Below are 16,892 nucleotides of genomic sequence, written 5' to 3' on the forward strand. Positions count from 1 at the left end.
TCGTATTTCAATCGTTTATTATTGTTATACTAAATACTTGAAGGTCTAGTAGAATGACTATTGTGAAATAATGTTCTTATATATTTTGTTGGTTTGTTAAAATTAGTTTTGAATAAAAAGTTTTTTTTACGTTAATTAAATTTAGAGAAAAATTAATTCAAGGTAGTAAGGCCACCACCACTTTCGTTCTAACTATATAAATTATACCACAGTTAGGTTTAGAGGAAGCTAACAATAAAATTTTTGTAACAATTATGAAAAAAACTACGTTAATAGTTGTCACGTTAAAATTCGACTCTTTCACGTGGCAGGTTTTGTGTAGAGATATTACATAACAATGTTTCATTTACGGCTTTAAACAAATATCAACTTCAATTCAATTACATTATATTGCTTCAAATATGAAGTTTTAATAAATATCCTCCGGTACACATAAACTGATGGTAACGTCCTTTGATTCGCAGAATGCTTGTAAAATTAACAAATATTGAAATATTAAAAATTCGTAGTATTACCTTTGCTTGAACAAATGTTTTATAAAAATAAAACGTCATTTTCATCATTTTCATTGAATCATTTTCATTGAAAATGAAATCTTGAATCGTGTAAATGAAACTAAATTCTTGGGTCTAATTATAGACGAACATTTATCATGGGACAACCATATTGAACATGTTATGAATAAAACGTCTAGTGGCATACACGCTTTAAGGAAAAGGTCCACTGGTGTAATCTAAAAACCATGAAATCTATTTACTTCGCCCTAATTCATTCTCATATTGCCTACGGTATTAGTATATATGGATCAACAACAATAAAGAACATGGACAAAATTCTCATTCAACAAAAACGTGCATTAAGAATAATGTTTCATCTGAAACGAAAAGTTTCAGTGAAACATATTTTTAAAGATTTAAAAATATTTACAGTTATCGGCTTATACATTTATGAAACAATAAAACTTACATTACTCAACAATAAAATTTCAATTGGCAACACAACCCATTCGTATAACACAAGAGCTCATCGTTTAGTTGAACAACACAAATTGGATTTTTTTTTAAGAAAACCACTTACATGGGCAATATATGTTTTCATAGCCTCCCTCAAAATATTAAATCAGAGAGAAACCATGGAAGGTTGTTAAAATAACTTAAAGAATATCTAATTAAATCTGCTTTTTACTCTCTCCAAGACTTTATTTTTCTTGATAAATATATGATTTTTTAACTCTCTCTGTCTCTATCCTCTTGTAGTTTTTGTAACTAATGTTTATTTTGTATCTTAAACGTAATTTATTTTGTATCTTCAACGTAATTTTTATATAAAGGTTTCTTTTATGTAAATATTGTAAATACTGTATGATGTGGGAAACACATGTGACGTAGTATGAAACTATTTTATATTATTTTACCTTATGTTATATGACCTTGTGTTATATTTACCTTATGTGTGACTCTATTCTTTGTAAATGATACAAGAAACAGAATAAAGATTATATTGAATTTAATTGAAATATTAATAACGCAAAATATGAATAACATATTTTTGATTTTGGTGAAAAATAGTATATTAGGAAGAGGAAATTATCACCGTCAACTTGAAAACATGATATTTGGGTCCATTTCATTACACGATTCGAACATGTGAAATTTACTTGATAAGTGGGTTGATGTACTCGAACAATTTAAATCGAGTTTGATTGGCATGTGGAAAAACACCTGGAATTTTCTGGCAGGTTTTCGATATTATTTTCGGTCAGGAATCGTACGATACGACTGTAAGTATTAAATAGAGTGAATAAATCTCCTTATCCCTTCATATAGTACTCATCTTTAGATATCGCAAACTCTTCTTACATGCAGGATGCAGGATCGATAATCTTATAAAGCGAATAAAATAAAAATAAGAACGAATCTTTTTTATTCATTAACATCAATCAAACCATGTTTAGCCTTTTTTAATCAATCGCACTGCAAAACAAAATCCAGACGAACATATATTTTCCCCAGTGAAGAATTTGATTTTTATTTTTCCATTCAAACAATATTTATTTACTATCAAACCGAAAACAACTGGTTAGGGCATATGTGATGATTATGCATCTTTATCTTAGGATTTCATTTTTTGTACTCGAATATTGTAAATACTAACAAAAGGTCATCTCAATAACATGATCCATTGGGTTCATCAACAGTATAGATTTTTAACCCTCTAAAATCTGTTGATTTAATAGTTTTTGTTGTTTTCTTTACAATCGGATAGTTTTATCTTTGATGCAAATGTGTAAGGTTAGTATAAGTGTAAGTGGTATAAGTGTAAAATGGCAACTAATGTTGTACCTGGTTTTTTAAGCATTTTTGATTCATTTTAGTCATACTAACAAAAATAAGTTCATTTAGTATTTATAAAGTCGTTTTCCTGCATTTTGACAAAATTATTTACTTTTCTCTCGTGCAACATATTTATGCTGTTTGAAAGAAAAGTCTATTATTTTGTTGTGAATTTAACTACTGTAACTTATTTTTGCCAAACGTATTTATGAAGTGAATACCTTCAATATAAATTTTTAATTACTACACCTATGGTATAATTACAAACAGTTAGATAAATAAAAACATTTTAAATCAATAAACAGGGAATCATACAAAAACTTAGCATACTTTATCTAATTTTACTTCAATTTTTAGTTTAAATCAATTTGTTTTCAATCATAGGCTTGGCTATTTAGTTATGAAACTTCACTTTGGTTCTTATTGTCAATAAATCTGTTTAATGTGCGAATGATGATAACCACTAAGGGAAAACAACCCAATAAAACGATAAAATGTGGCTTCTTCCGTCTGAAATTGTAGTTCAGAAACTATGGACCTACAATAGAACGGAATCAGTATCAGTACCAGTTTGTATCAATCTTACAAAGGAAGTATAATTTTATGACCACAAATCAAAAATTCCATCCATTGGAGATTTATCTTTTACTTTATTAAATCAGGTGTCTTTAAAATTATGTTATTTCAAAAAAAAATATTTAAAGATATTCCCATAGTACTAATGTTATTTTCCTTGTGTTTTGTTAACAATTAATTTTTCTGAAGATATAAGCTTGAAAGAGGTTGAGCATTTTACATTTTAATAATTCTTTTATCTTGATAAGAATTCTTTTATTTGAGACTTAAAATAATTCACAAAGGGATTTTCATGGATTTAAGAATGATCGATATTAACATTTTTAATTCTTAAGTCCATTTAAAAATCATTTTGGCCTTAATAGGCTAATACATTTCATCCCTAAGATTTGGAGGAAATATTTTATGTATCGTGTAATCACCATTAAAGAAAGATGAATAACAGCTAATATTAGTTGATTTGTCACAGATGATTAATAAACGTTTATGAAGTCTTCAAACTTTTAGCGAATGGAAATTAAATTATTTTAATGTATAAATAGATTGATAATTAATAACGAATTTACAGATATTTTAAAATTTATAAATTCTAAGTTTATCGTAAAATAGATATTATTTGACTGTAGTTATGCAATGTTAATAAATAAATGGCAACATCAAGCTACGGGGGAGTCTTGTTAATCGAAAACGATTGACCAGAAAAATATTACAAACTTTTAAAAAATCTTATTCATTGTGATCATAACGTTTAATAACTAGCTTTTGTTAACAAACGAAGGGAAAGAACGATCAAACTCCAAAAATTAAGAAAATGAGATACCAGTATATTCTGGTTCGTCGGAGTTAGTTTTATAACCACGTGCAATTTACACACTGGAATAACGAACAGATTCCACTCTATACTACAAAACGTTGAGGGTGTGCAGGGGCATATCAGACAAACTCCACTGCAAACAATGGAAGAACGGTCAAAGTCTGTATATACTTGTTTTTTAGGCTGCACAAAGGACCAAAAAAGGACGAAAAAGAAGAAATTGCGCAATAGGAAATGCTTAAGAAGGGGAATAAATAAAGAATACCAGAATACCAAATAAAGTATACAAATACAAAGAAACAACAGTATACTTTATGTAACATTCCGATATAAATACAATAACTATTTTAGACTTTTCTGCAAATGTATACAAGCTTCAATCTTAGCTCTATATGTATCACAGATTTTTTTATATTAGATGAATAAGTATATGCTGTATGCATAGTCTATATTACTATTAAATTACAAACGTATAACACCTTTTAAGTATAATTTAAAACATTTCATTCTTAGTTGAAGCTTGGGGCTCAAAAATGTAAGCATTCTTCTAAGAATAAAAATCTACACAATAACAATTAATAATATCTCGTATTATTGTATAAAAACGCTTTAGTAGTTGTATTGATCTGTTATGAATATAAATGATTTGTCAACCATAACAGGAGTTTATGGAAAATATTTGCTTCTTACCGATAGAATTATTGTATTTTTAATGTATGGGGTTGAGATGGGTTGTTAATTAAACGTCTTTTCGTTATTGATTTCGAAAAAATTAATTTCAAATACACGAAATTCAAAACACAGCTGGTCATCTAGTCGTTTGAATATTACCAGTGATCATACCTTATACTTCTTTGATAACACTACCATAAACTGACTAACTATAAACTAACTACAATCCGATTTTCAATACTAGATTTGCATACTTCGTCAAAGCTGTATCAAAATGCTCCGATACCTTCAGAAATAAAATTCTACTTCCTATAAAGCACCAATACAGTTTTCTTTCATGGCAAGACGAGAAAGATTAACTATGGGTTTTTTCTATCGTACTAAATATTATGAAGCTGTAAGTTTGTGTTTGTTTGGTTGTTAAATGTTTTGGGACCCTAAATCACAAAATATTGAGACATACTTCTGTTTATTATAGGTTGCCTTTATCTTCCAATACTTTTGTTTTGAGCGATTGCAAAGCCGTTAGGCTAAGCATAAAGAATGGGATATAACTCAAAGCACTAGTTTAAATTAGTCGTAGCTTAAAAGATGTGCTTTTCAATTCGGGCAATATTGATCGATTGTGATAAAAAATAAATAGCAACCAAATGTCCAAAAAACTATAGATACCGAAGATCTGGAGGTGAGATTGTACATGAAATGGTATATCAGTGCTGCCAAAACAGTCCATTACATTAATACACCACGATTAACCTTGATTTCAACTGTATTTTGAAATTAATTTGAAGTTAAACTATGTTTGGAGAAAGCTGCTTTAGTCTCAGTGTCCCTATTGGTTATGTTTTTTTAGTTTTCACTATCTTTTCCAAAGTTAGAATATATGTTTCAGTGTTTTGACCATAATGGAAAAACTCGACCCCAATTTGGCATCGGAAAGCCAAAAACCGTTTATTATTTATCTTTCAAGTTAATTGCAAAACAACCAACTACGTAATTTTAGGCTGTAACATACTATGTATTGATTGTTCGCTTTAAATTACAAAAAACTCATTTCAAATCACCCCTTTCATTAAAGTCCTCCAATATCCCTCACTTTCTGCAGTTTCTAAATTTAATAACTATATTCTCGCACTTTTCCATTCCCGCATTACAAGCTGGTGGTAATAACTAGGTCGTCCTTTACACAGGTAGTGTTGGTCAGTTCGTCTCATACAAATGATGTTTTGTGTTCTGTATCTGGAGGCGCCCACTTGGACAACATCTTGGGCTTGAACAACTGACTGAACGTTGTACGGAACTGTTGACTCATTGAGCAGTACAAAATGAAGTTTATAGCACCGTTGATGAGCGCCAAGATGTCCATCATATCCCCAAACTAGAAAATAAGCAATTATTATAATACTACTCCTTTCGTACTAGCCGATAAAAATGTGTTTGATCATTGGTTGATAGTCTAGTAATTAAATCATCAATAATTATCAATCATTGATATGGGTATATTATTAGATGCGTACTTTTTGACCCAAATAGTCATTCATTCATCATTTATTTGAAGCCCACTGATCTGGAACAGCTGGGTCCAGTTTCGAACCATCAAAAAGCTATTGACTATTCTCTGTATCAACCTTATACTAGGCGAGCACTATAACCACTCAGCTACCCAGCCAGTCCAATGAATTGGTAACGTTAAATCTAGAATTATTAGAATCATTAACGTGTAAAAGCTCAAACATCGGTATTAACTTTATGAAATATATAGTTTAATTTTATCATACGCATTGTTTTGATGTAGGTAAAACTTAGATTATAAAACTCTTGCTTTCTCGACCATTAATTATAGTTACAAACCTGGTGATAACAGTTTTTGAAGAATTGTCGACCCAAAGTCCCAGAGAGAAGACCTAGGACGCCCTGAGGAACTTCTGTGATTAGGAAGAGCAACAAGACTGCGACCAACATTCTGGTTGTGCGATCCACTCGTTTCTCTCCCTTGGACCCCTCGCCCTTCAGACGTTGTCTTCTCTCGTTCACCTAGTACAAGAGGGTGTTATGAAGTACATGATAAATGTACATCATATAGAAAATATTGCGAAATGATTTTGTGTAAAATTCTTCCAATCCCAAGCAGGATTGATTAATATAGCTTGCAAACATCTCCATCTACGACCCCCTGTACATCGAATCGATGGTTCTCTGCCACAGTATGTAAATAAGGTTAATATTTGAGTCCTTATTCAACCTATCAACAAGGTTATCTAACTATGCAAGGGGATAAATAAAATTTAGTAAATCCTTATACTTGGCTACACTTAGTGGGCAAACAAATGTTTAGTACTCTGGTTGTATTGAAAAATGTTACTTTATTACCTTAATGTAACGTACAACTTAAACGTACATTCTTTTTCAAAAATTAAATATTGTAACAAGGACAAAATAATGCATTTGCCTCGAGACAAGTTTTTACAGGAAAAACCTTATATTTAGTTCCACAGATAGTAGAATAGGTTAATTTGAATGAGTTTGCTTATTCTTAGTGGTAAATTAGAAGTGACATTTAACGTTAAACTATGGTATAAAAGTGTGTCAACTAAACTAAGATCTGTGATCATGAACTTCTTTTACACATTCCTTACCCCCCCTTTTTATGTAGTAGCAAATTTTAATGGAAAAGTTAAGGTTGTTTAAATGAATTGATAACCTAAATCATCAATGCTATAAGTCATAAGCACCTATACTTTAGGAGCTAACCTGAAAGTACGACTTACTGTAGTCTGTAAAGTTTTTGTGTAACATAAATTGACTATTAAAGCGTAAACTAGAGTAAGAGATAAAAAAGAATGTTGACGTTAATAATGTTACCCAGTTTCAAATTTGTTTAAATGAAGTTAAGTTTGTTGCCTAGAGTTCTTGAAGTCCAATTATTACACTTATGCACATTTCGCCACAGGGTGTGGCATCTTAAGCGTTACGCTAAAACTAAGTTATACTAAATTACTAAGAGTTTTAGTGCTTCTCAGAAGATGCCACACCCAAAATCAAAATGTTCATGTCGGTGTTAATTGGACTCAAAAAACACAAGGCAATCGACAAAATATAGTTTTGACAATCAACTATATTGTTTGTGAAAATCTTTTTACAGCTGATTTATATAGCTTGGATGTTTATTGTTTACCCTAGAGTCCGAAAGTCAATGCTTAAACTAATTGAAAGTCTGCACACTTACCTCATAAAGCATGGTTATCAGATAGTAGCTGACGATGGTAAGCACCACGCAAGGTATTAGTTTGATGACCACGGCGTAAACCCAGAAGTTGACGTTGTAGAGAAGTTCGTTGTGTTCCCGTGCGAGGTCTGACAGACCCAGTATGTAGAGAGTAACTACTTGATGTTCCTCGATGATGGTCGTTGATCTGACGCTGAATACGAGGTAGGAAGGTATACAGATGATAGGAGGCAGGGCGAAGGCAAGAGCTATAGCCAACGTGCAGTTGTGATCTGAACAGAGTTGCTGGCTCTTCTGTGGATACCTAGATGTAAAAAAACATGATATATAAAGAAATACAATGTAGGAACGATCAAGATGAAAAAGATAGAGACAGAGGGTTCTTTTCCATTTTTCCAATCACCTTTGGGAAAACTATGAATGCCTTTGATCCATCTCTTTTTAACTTGAACATTACATATTACATTCCCCCTCTTCAACACCAGACTAGTCTGTAAGGGTTGGGAGATTATATGATCAAAGAGTTCGATTTTAAATTGACAAAAAAATAACTGCTTTAATTTTACATTACAAATGAGCATTTTAAACTTATATCTTCAACTCAAAGTGTTGATATTACCACAAAAACAGTTATCTTTCTTAGTCTAGTAATATAATTTCTACAACTCACCTGATGGCAATGTATCTCCACAGTGCCAAAGTTAGAGTGAGGCAGATTGAGATTGTGTGCAGAATTTGTGAAAAGTGCATGTGAAACAGTGTAAAAATCGCCCCAGCGTAGGAGAAATCCGGTGAATCGTTTGGGAATCTGTAAGAAGATATAAGTTAATTTTAGAACAGTATGTTAAGCTTTGTATATACGGTTTAACATTAAAAACTTTAGTGCGGTTGCTGCCAATATAATTGACAGCTATTTAATAGCTTGACTTACCTGACAATGTACATGTAGATTGCGAAGGGTATGTATGTAGTCCAACATGACGAGCATGTCAGCTACCGCGATGGCTGTCTATATTTTTAACAACTGACTTACCTGACAATGTAAATGTAGATGGCGAAGGGTATATAGTCCAACATGACGAGCATGTCAGCTACCGCGATGGCTGTCAATATATTTAACAGCTGACTTACCTGGCAATGTACAAGTAGATGGCAAAGGGTATGTAGTCCAACATGACGAGCATGTCAGCTACCGCGATGGCTGTCAATATATTTAACAGCTGACTTACCTGACAATGTACAAGTAGATGGCAAAGGGTATGTAGTCCAACATGACAAGCATGTCAGCTACCGCGATGGCTGTCAATATATTTAACAGCTGACTTACCTGGCAATGTACAAGTAGATGGCAAAGGGTATGTAGTCCAACATGACGAGCATGTCAGCTACCGCGATGGCTGTCAATATATTTAACAGCTGACTTACCTGACAATGTACAAGTAGATGGCAAAGGGTATGTAGTCCAACATGACGAGCATGTCAGCTACCACGATGGCTGTCAATATATTTAACAGCTGACTTACCTGGCAATGTACAAGTAGATGGCAAAGGGTATGTAGTCCAACATGACGAGCATGTCAGCTACCACGATGGCTGTCAATATATTTAACAGCTGACTTACCTGGCAATGCACAAGTAGATGGCAAAGGGTATGTAGTCCAACATGACGAGCATGTCAGCTACCACGATGGCTGTCAATATATTTAACAGCTGACTTACCTGACAATGTACATTTAGATGGCAAAGGGTATGTAGTCCAACATGACGAGCATGTCAGCTACCGCGATGGCTGTCTGTATATATTTAACAGCTGACTTACCTGGCAATGTACAAGTAGATGGCAAAGGGTATGTAGTCCAACATGACGAGCATGTCAGCTACCACGATGGCTGTCTATATATTTAACAACTGACTTACCTGACAATGTACATGTAGATGGCGAAGAGTATGTAGTCCAACATGACTCGCTTGTCAGCTACCGCGATGGCTGTCTATATATTTAACAGCTGACTTACCTGACAATATACATGTAGATGGCGAAGGGTATGTAGTCCAACATGACGAGCATGTCAGCTACCGCGATGGCTGTCTATATATTTAACAGCTGACTTACCTGACAATGTACAAGTAGATGGCAAAGGGTATGTAGTCCAACATGACGAGCATGTCAGCTACCGCGATGGCTGTCAATATATTTAACAGCTGACTTACCTGGCAATGTACATGTAGATGGCAAAGGGTATGTAGTCCAACATGACGAGCATGTCAGCTACCGCGATGGCTGTCTATATATTTAACAGCTGACTTACCTGGCAATGTACAAGTAGATGGCAAAGGGTATGTAGTCCAACATGACGAGCATGTCAGCTACCGCGATGGCTGTCTATATATTTAACAACTGACTTACCTGACAATGTACATGTAGATGGCGAAGAGTATGTAGTCCAACATGACACGCATGTCAGCTACCGCGATGGCTGTCTATATATTTAACAGCTGACTTACCTGACAATATACATGTAGATGGCGAAGGGTATGTAGTCCAGCATGACGTGCATGTCAGCTACCGCGATGGCTGTCAGTATTCTGTTAATGGGAGCTGCCGCCATCTCCTTGCGAGTCAACACGACCACATTCAACACGTTGGCGATGGTTCCAAACACACACACCAGGAGCGCTATGTAGCCGTGCAGCTGGCGGTATCTGGTGGATAGATCCCTTAACCAGTAACACGGGGTTGTCTCATCTCTAACCTGAAACTAGAGTTGTAGATGGTTTAAGTAAACCGGAAATGTACAATGATATTTAGGAGGCAAGGTGGTTTCTTATATTAGGAATATATGCATGTAAATTCACAGAAAATTCAGTATAAGCTTGAAACAGGATAGGAAATTCTAATTTTATTATTATTGGTATCGATTTATGTTAACTACTCCTTGTCTATTTTTGATTACATTTCTCACACACAATAAAGATGGAAAACGTCCATATATTAAATTTGAGTTTAAGGTTAAGATGATGTAAAGGTATATAGCCCAGGCAAATTAGACATATGCTCCCCAAAAAATCGTCTAAAGCTGGAAAGTGTTTTAATACCTTTTGGGGGTCCCAAATAAAAGTCCTGTGAGTTTGCGATGGATTCTGACGTCTGCTTAAGTTTTGGGAGTCAAAAAAACTATGAAAATGTTGAACTTTTTTCAGTTTTTCGCTTATAACTCCTAAATAACGAATCCTACGGAAAATGTTGTTCAAAGATCTCTTTTAGTGCATTGAATTCTGCGTCGATTGGTGTTAAATACGTCAAAATCGGCCGAGCCGATTAGCCGCTGTAGCTTTTTAAAGTTAGGTCATTTTCATCAACATGGCCAAAAAGTTGATTATTTGACCAGTTTTCGGCTTACAACTCCTAATCGACGCTTGCTATAAAAAAATGTACCCGTAGTTAGTTTGGAAAACACAAAATTCTGCGTAATATGTTATTTTTTTACTAATCAATAATGGCAATTGATTGCTACCTACTTTGTATGGTCGCCATTTCATTGAAAAAATATTTAAGTTAAAGTTGGAAAATTTTACTAAAATTAATATTTAATATAAATATTTTTTCAATGAAATGGCGACCATACAAAGTAGGTAGCAATCAATTGCCATTATTGATTAGTAAAAAAACATATTACGCAGAATGTTGTCTTTTCCAAACTAACTACAGGTGCATTTTTGTATAGCAAGCGTCGATTAGGAGTTGTAAGTCGAAAACTGGTAAAATAATCAACTTTTTGGCCATGTCGATGAAAATGACCTAACTTTAAAAAGCTACAGCGGCTAAACGGTTTGGCCGATTTTGGCGTATTTAACACCAAGTGACGCAAAATTTAATGTACTAAAAGATACCTTTGAACAACATTTTCCGTAGGATTCGTTATTTAGGAGTTATAAGCGAAAAACTGAAAAAAGTTCAAAATTTTCATAGTTTTTCGACTCCCAAAACTTAAGCAGACGTCAGAATCCGTCGCAAACTCACAGGACTCTTATTTGGGACCTCCAAAAGGTATTAAAACACTTTCCAGCTTTAGACGATTTTTTGGGGAGCACTCCCTATATTTGATCTAATTTACCTGGACTAATAAGAGAGTACTTATTAAAAATTCACTATGAATAACTCGATAAGTGTACTCGATAAGATAAGTGTACATTGAGCAGAAAGAATTCTTAGCACATTTAAAAATAATTTTTTCCCAATTATCATACAAATTAACATTCTATATTTCTTAAACATTTTAGTGGAGTATTCAAACACACAAACTTTGCTCGTTTAATTACAATAGCATTAACTTTTTATTGTCGTCTAATATGTTTAATTGTTTTAATAAACGTTTAAACCACAACCCAATACAAGTTAGGAAACACATATATCCACAGGCTATACAAATAAGCTGAATGTGGTAGTGTCCCAGGGATTCAATTCAATATCAAAGTACACATTCCAAGCCAACCGTATGAAACACAAATACTACGACCACTCAAAGTGTAAACATATTCCGTACAAACCTGAGTGTGGTTGACCACGGAACGTTGGCTACTCATGTTCATCATGATGGCAAAATCCTCCTCAGTTAGGTTAAACCAGTTCATCAGTTTCTGGGAGGATTCACTATGATTACTCAGGAGTAAGTACATGCTACTCAGGTAGTCTGCCATGGTGATGGGCCTGAGTAAAGGATCACATCGGAACCATCATCTTTGGAAAGCTCTTCAAGTTTTTGTAAAGTTCCTATAGTTGTTTGTCAGTTTGTATATTCATTTCCGTTTAAAATGTTGAGCTACGGTGTGTTCTACTCATAGGTATAGAGGTTGTTTTTCGATTGGGGACAATTAAGCTAGTGGGTGGATTCCATAACTTTTTATTCTTGCATTTTATATGACAGACTTCCAATTCATACATTGTGAAATCAGGGAACCCCTTCAGTACCTATCTATCATTTTCCACTAAGTCCAGTAACATTTCTTTGGAGACTAAAAACATAAACAACACATAAAACATTGTTACATTCTAAGGACTATAAATCCAAAACTATAAGTTAATTCAATATTGTAGGTTATTATTGTTTTAAGTAAACAAATCTATTAAATGTTTTTTCAAAGATTTTAATTTACTATAATGAATAGAGATTTATGGTATTTTAATCTGTATAAGAGTGATAGTCTGTATAAAATATTTTGTAATTTAACAAGCTTACAATCCCCATCGTGTATACAGCGTAAAATAAAATATGCTTAAATATGTTTATTTTATGCTAAAATAAAAAAATAAAAGATGTCTTGCATCGAAACTAGTCACGCCAGGCCCTTGTAATAAAATATAATATTATGGAGTTGGTAGAGCAGCAATACATTTCTAATGATGCCTCTGCGAAACAAATGATTGCGAATGGTTTCATCGACCTTCTGTAATATATCCGCTGAATCCTTTGACCTTTCATTGCTTACTGAAAATGTTATCTGACGATAAAAATCCAGAATCATAAATTACTTCCCTAGGACAAATTGGATTGAAATTTGGAATTTGAGAGACAGGATTATTTTCACTGCATTTTGGTGTCTTATGATAAAATTTTGTTTATCTTTTAGTTAAAATATCAGGGGTGAATTTCTAAAAAGTTTTAAAAAGTGTAATTGAGTTCTCATAAAGCAAACTTGATTAATGTAGGTTCTACGAAAGTCACACTGTCGATATTAGTTTTTATTATTGGTTCTCCATTTTAAATAATGGTTTGCAACATAAATTGATAGACAAATCTTTAATAACATACTTATCTGCTAACCAGAAAATGGATTTATAAACTGAACGACAGTAATTTGGTGAACACATCTTACAGTTGGATGGTTTTGATTGTTCCAATCCTGCTACTTAGGTAAACTGGTAAGTAAAACCTATCAACAAAGATATAACTGTGTTTTAGATAATTTTAAGAAAAATAACGTGTAATTTAAGTGCAAGTTACCTTTGCTGTACTTTACAAACCAAGCCGTAGCAATAAATGGTGACCAAACCACGTTACATTAATCACCTTAAAAACTTTCCTTTTTATTTTCACGTTTTTATAACTCTATTGAAATACCGGCCCTAAAGGTTTCCATTCTCATTTATACACATTTCAAACGAAAGAGAGTTTTTCCTCGTTAACTAACCAGAGAAAGTATTTTCTTACGAGTTATGTTGCTACTATGTTGGTTGCAACAAATCATAATCACTCGTCATGGTAGTTGATGTTACCAAGAAGGCGTTCTTTTTCTGGGAAACTCTTTAGCAATTAGCAATACTTCAGTGGCGTGGTTGTCAACATGGTCCTGAGCTTGTTAAATTTAATAATTCCCTCTAGGTAGGGGCTCTTGACATTTAATTGCACTACTCTAAAATTGAAGATTTTCTCTTGGCAACAACAACCCTTCAAGATATTTCGTCTACATACTTCACATTCATTTTATCACAGTATATTTATAGTATATATCATATATTATTATTGGCTATGGCATGTAATATTTAATTTGGATTATTTTGTTAACAGTTGGTTTATAAATTCAACTATTGTTGAGTGTATAACTTAATTTATTATTTGTAGTTATTAGACTGATTTTTTTGAGGCAGTTCATATAAGTTCATTTTTAATTAACAACTTTTAACCCTTCAATGTGTAAAATTAATGAATGTTTGGAAATATTCCAAAGTAATTTAAAAGAAAAATGTACTAACTAAAACATTAATAATAAACGATTCAACCTCTATTCCATCGAAACTTATCAATGTTTGTTTCCAAAACATCCACCTATCTTTAATATTTAATCAAGGACGCCTTTTTTATCTCAGTCTTGGCCTGATGATGGTCGGTGTGACTGGTCAAGAGATACCGCTATAGAAATGTATTTCACTTATAAATTTACCGTATTGCAAATGTTTACCGTATAAGTTTTAATACATTGAATGGGCTTTGGAAGAAGTATTCAAGTATTACATTAAATCTAGAATATTGGTTCAACACGATCTGGTGACCTATCACATTAAAAGATTACAAAATAAATAGGGTAGAGGAAGGTAATCATTTTGCATATAGTAAACTTTGAGGAAAAAAATACTGAGTTAGTTCAATGCAAAAATGGCAGTAACTGTAACCTTATTAAGATCATTTCTGAATTATAATAAAGATTCAATCTGCTGCAAGGAGTTCCATTACCCGAAAATAAAGTTATGTTCCATCAAGAGAATTTCCTTGTCTGGGTTTAATACACTTTTTTACAATACGTTTTTATAACATTATTCTGTGAAACGAACAACTTGTTTCATAATTTAGTACCACGATCCTTTCGTACAACACGTTCGTAATTGAAACAGTATTTCATCTCGTAATGGAAGAATAATAAACTGAAATGTGTATTTTGCAAGTGTAATTAACTCATTTAACTCATATAAGCTAATTTAAATAATTTATTTTGATTTCAAACTGCAAGTTGTTAATGTAATAGACAATTTTAAGTTCATTAACAGTATACAAACATCATCGAGAAATTGTTTTCCTGTAATAAGATTAGTCTTGGTGTATCGATGTAATTTGTATAAAAACATGTATCCATTAAAATGGTATATTTCAGCTGTAAGATAAAATTGTCAATTGTGAGAGTTTTACATATATTTTGTAAACCACCACCGTTATGACGTGTAGACATGCTGCTTGCTTAGGTTCATCTACAAAAAGAATAACATAATTGTTTTTATTTATTATTTACATAATCGTTTTTAGTCTACTAACTCATAGTTAAATGCATTTAAATAATCAGTCATGCAGATAAAAAATATAACACTTATAATTTTTTGTAGGAACTCTGGTATCCAAATTAAAAAATCTTCAGCGCAAGAGAAAATATACAGTTTTGGAAACAGTAGAAATATAAACTATTACCCTATATTTGGCAAGGGTTTGAGCTTGAGGATGAAAAAATTCTAATAATTGTACATGTATCATAAACAAACCTTATCAAGAATATATTATTCGCAACCACACTACAACGTAATTCCCCTTCACTTCTACGACAGAATATTAAACAATATTAATAACATAAGAATATTTAATTTTTTATTTTTAGAATATTTTTTTTGTTTATATATTTTATTTTTATAATATTGAGAACAGTGAAATGAAAAATTGAAATGATTTGTAGTATACACAAACTAAGGAATAACTCATTCATAGTTTTAACAAATTCCTATTAATAATTTAGTTTCTTGATATTTTATTGATAGCTTGGAAAAAGAACCCCTTGCTTAGAAAGCTTGTACCTTGTTATTTTTAATGAATGATTTGTACACTAAATTGAATTATTTTGTTTCTTAACGTTATGTGAAATTCCTTACAAATTTCAAACAATCCAATAATTGTTTTTTACTGCACTGTTTTACAATATGTGTTTGAAATTTAGTCTTAAAAGATTTTAGTACGAAAATATTTACAACAAGGCTAACTCAAAAAGCAGTAATTTGAGGTAGAGACAGCGACCGTGTATTTTACCAGACATTTCACGACTGGGGCTAGTTGAGTGATATGTAATTAACTTTATAGAGAGTAATTAAACCCATCCTACGTGATAAACCGTAATAGAACTCTATTTTTACATCAACTCTTTTACATAAAAAATATATGTCTTATATTTTATATAAACTAGGACCTTTTTTTTTTATATGTCCTTTAAATGTTCCACTGTTTATGAGAGATTTAAAATCATATATAGAAATAGTTTTTGTATTTCAAAGAGACTCGTCAGCTTTTTCCTATTGTTGACATGCCTTTCACTTTCAGACATCGTTTTGGTATCAAAATGTACCAAAACATATCAAGTTTGTAAATTTTTTTTAAGTGTATCAATAAGTATGCAATAAACGACTTAGAAAATGAATCGTTTTGTGATACTACAGGGAGTCCTACTCCATTTAGGTAAACACTCCTGAACTTTATTTTCCATATTTATGAGACTTTTATGGAAGGATCTATTAATTGCCTTCAAGGTTTTTCTAGAATATATATCACTTGCAAACCCTTAAGAATTCAACTCTGAGTTTCTCAATAATTTAATTGTGATATTAAATAGAAACTTAAGTTGACTAAATTTATAATAACCTAAGGAGACCTAGTTAGTATATATGTAATTTGGAATGTCTCAGAAACTATTAGTCTGATTTTGTACGTCTCTAACTCTAAGGTTGAACCCGAAGATGCAGTCAAAG

The 16,892-nt window shown here is 32.3% G+C and overlaps 1 protein-coding gene across 1 annotated transcript; it reads right to left on the reverse strand.

The window, feature by feature from the left end:
* Nucleotides 1-5,548: 5,548 nt before the first annotated feature.
* LOC129000692 (G-protein coupled receptor dmsr-1-like) lies at nt 5,549-12,319 on the reverse strand. Its single transcript, XM_054427654.1, has 6 exons — nt 12,170-12,319; nt 10,127-10,374; nt 8,292-8,429; nt 7,622-7,925; nt 6,247-6,429; nt 5,549-5,773 (listed from the first exon to the last, which is right to left on the reverse strand). The coding sequence occupies exons 1-6, from the start codon at nt 12,317-12,319 to the stop codon at nt 5,606-5,608; spliced, it is 1,191 nt and encodes a 396-aa protein (XP_054283629.1). The 3' UTR covers nt 5,549-5,605.
* Nucleotides 12,320-16,892: the final 4,573 nt, after the last annotated feature.

The sequence above is a fragment of the Macrosteles quadrilineatus genome, unplaced genomic scaffold (genome assembly GCF_028750875.1).
Source record: "Macrosteles quadrilineatus isolate MER2022 unplaced genomic scaffold, UCM_ALF_1.0 Scaffold_8__2_contigs__length_117827958, whole genome shotgun sequence".
Lineage (NCBI taxonomy): Eukaryota > Metazoa > Arthropoda > Insecta > Hemiptera > Cicadellidae > Macrosteles > Macrosteles quadrilineatus.

What these genes read in the sequence shown, in the direction of transcription:
- LOC129000692 (XM_054427654.1), bottom strand. Translation starts at nt 12,319, where the DNA reads ATGGCAGACTACCTGAGTAGCATGTACTTACTCCTGAGTAATCATAGT. An exon ending in CCGTGGTCAACCACACTCAG is followed by an intron (nt 10,375 to 12,169) that starts GTTTGTACGGAA and finishes CTCTAGTTTCAG; the next exon opens with GTTAGAGATGAGACAACCCC. An exon ending in ATCTACATGTATATTGTCAG is followed by an intron (nt 8,430 to 10,126) that starts GTAAGTCAGCTG and finishes ATCTTCTTACAG; the next exon opens with ATTCCCAAACGATTCACCGG.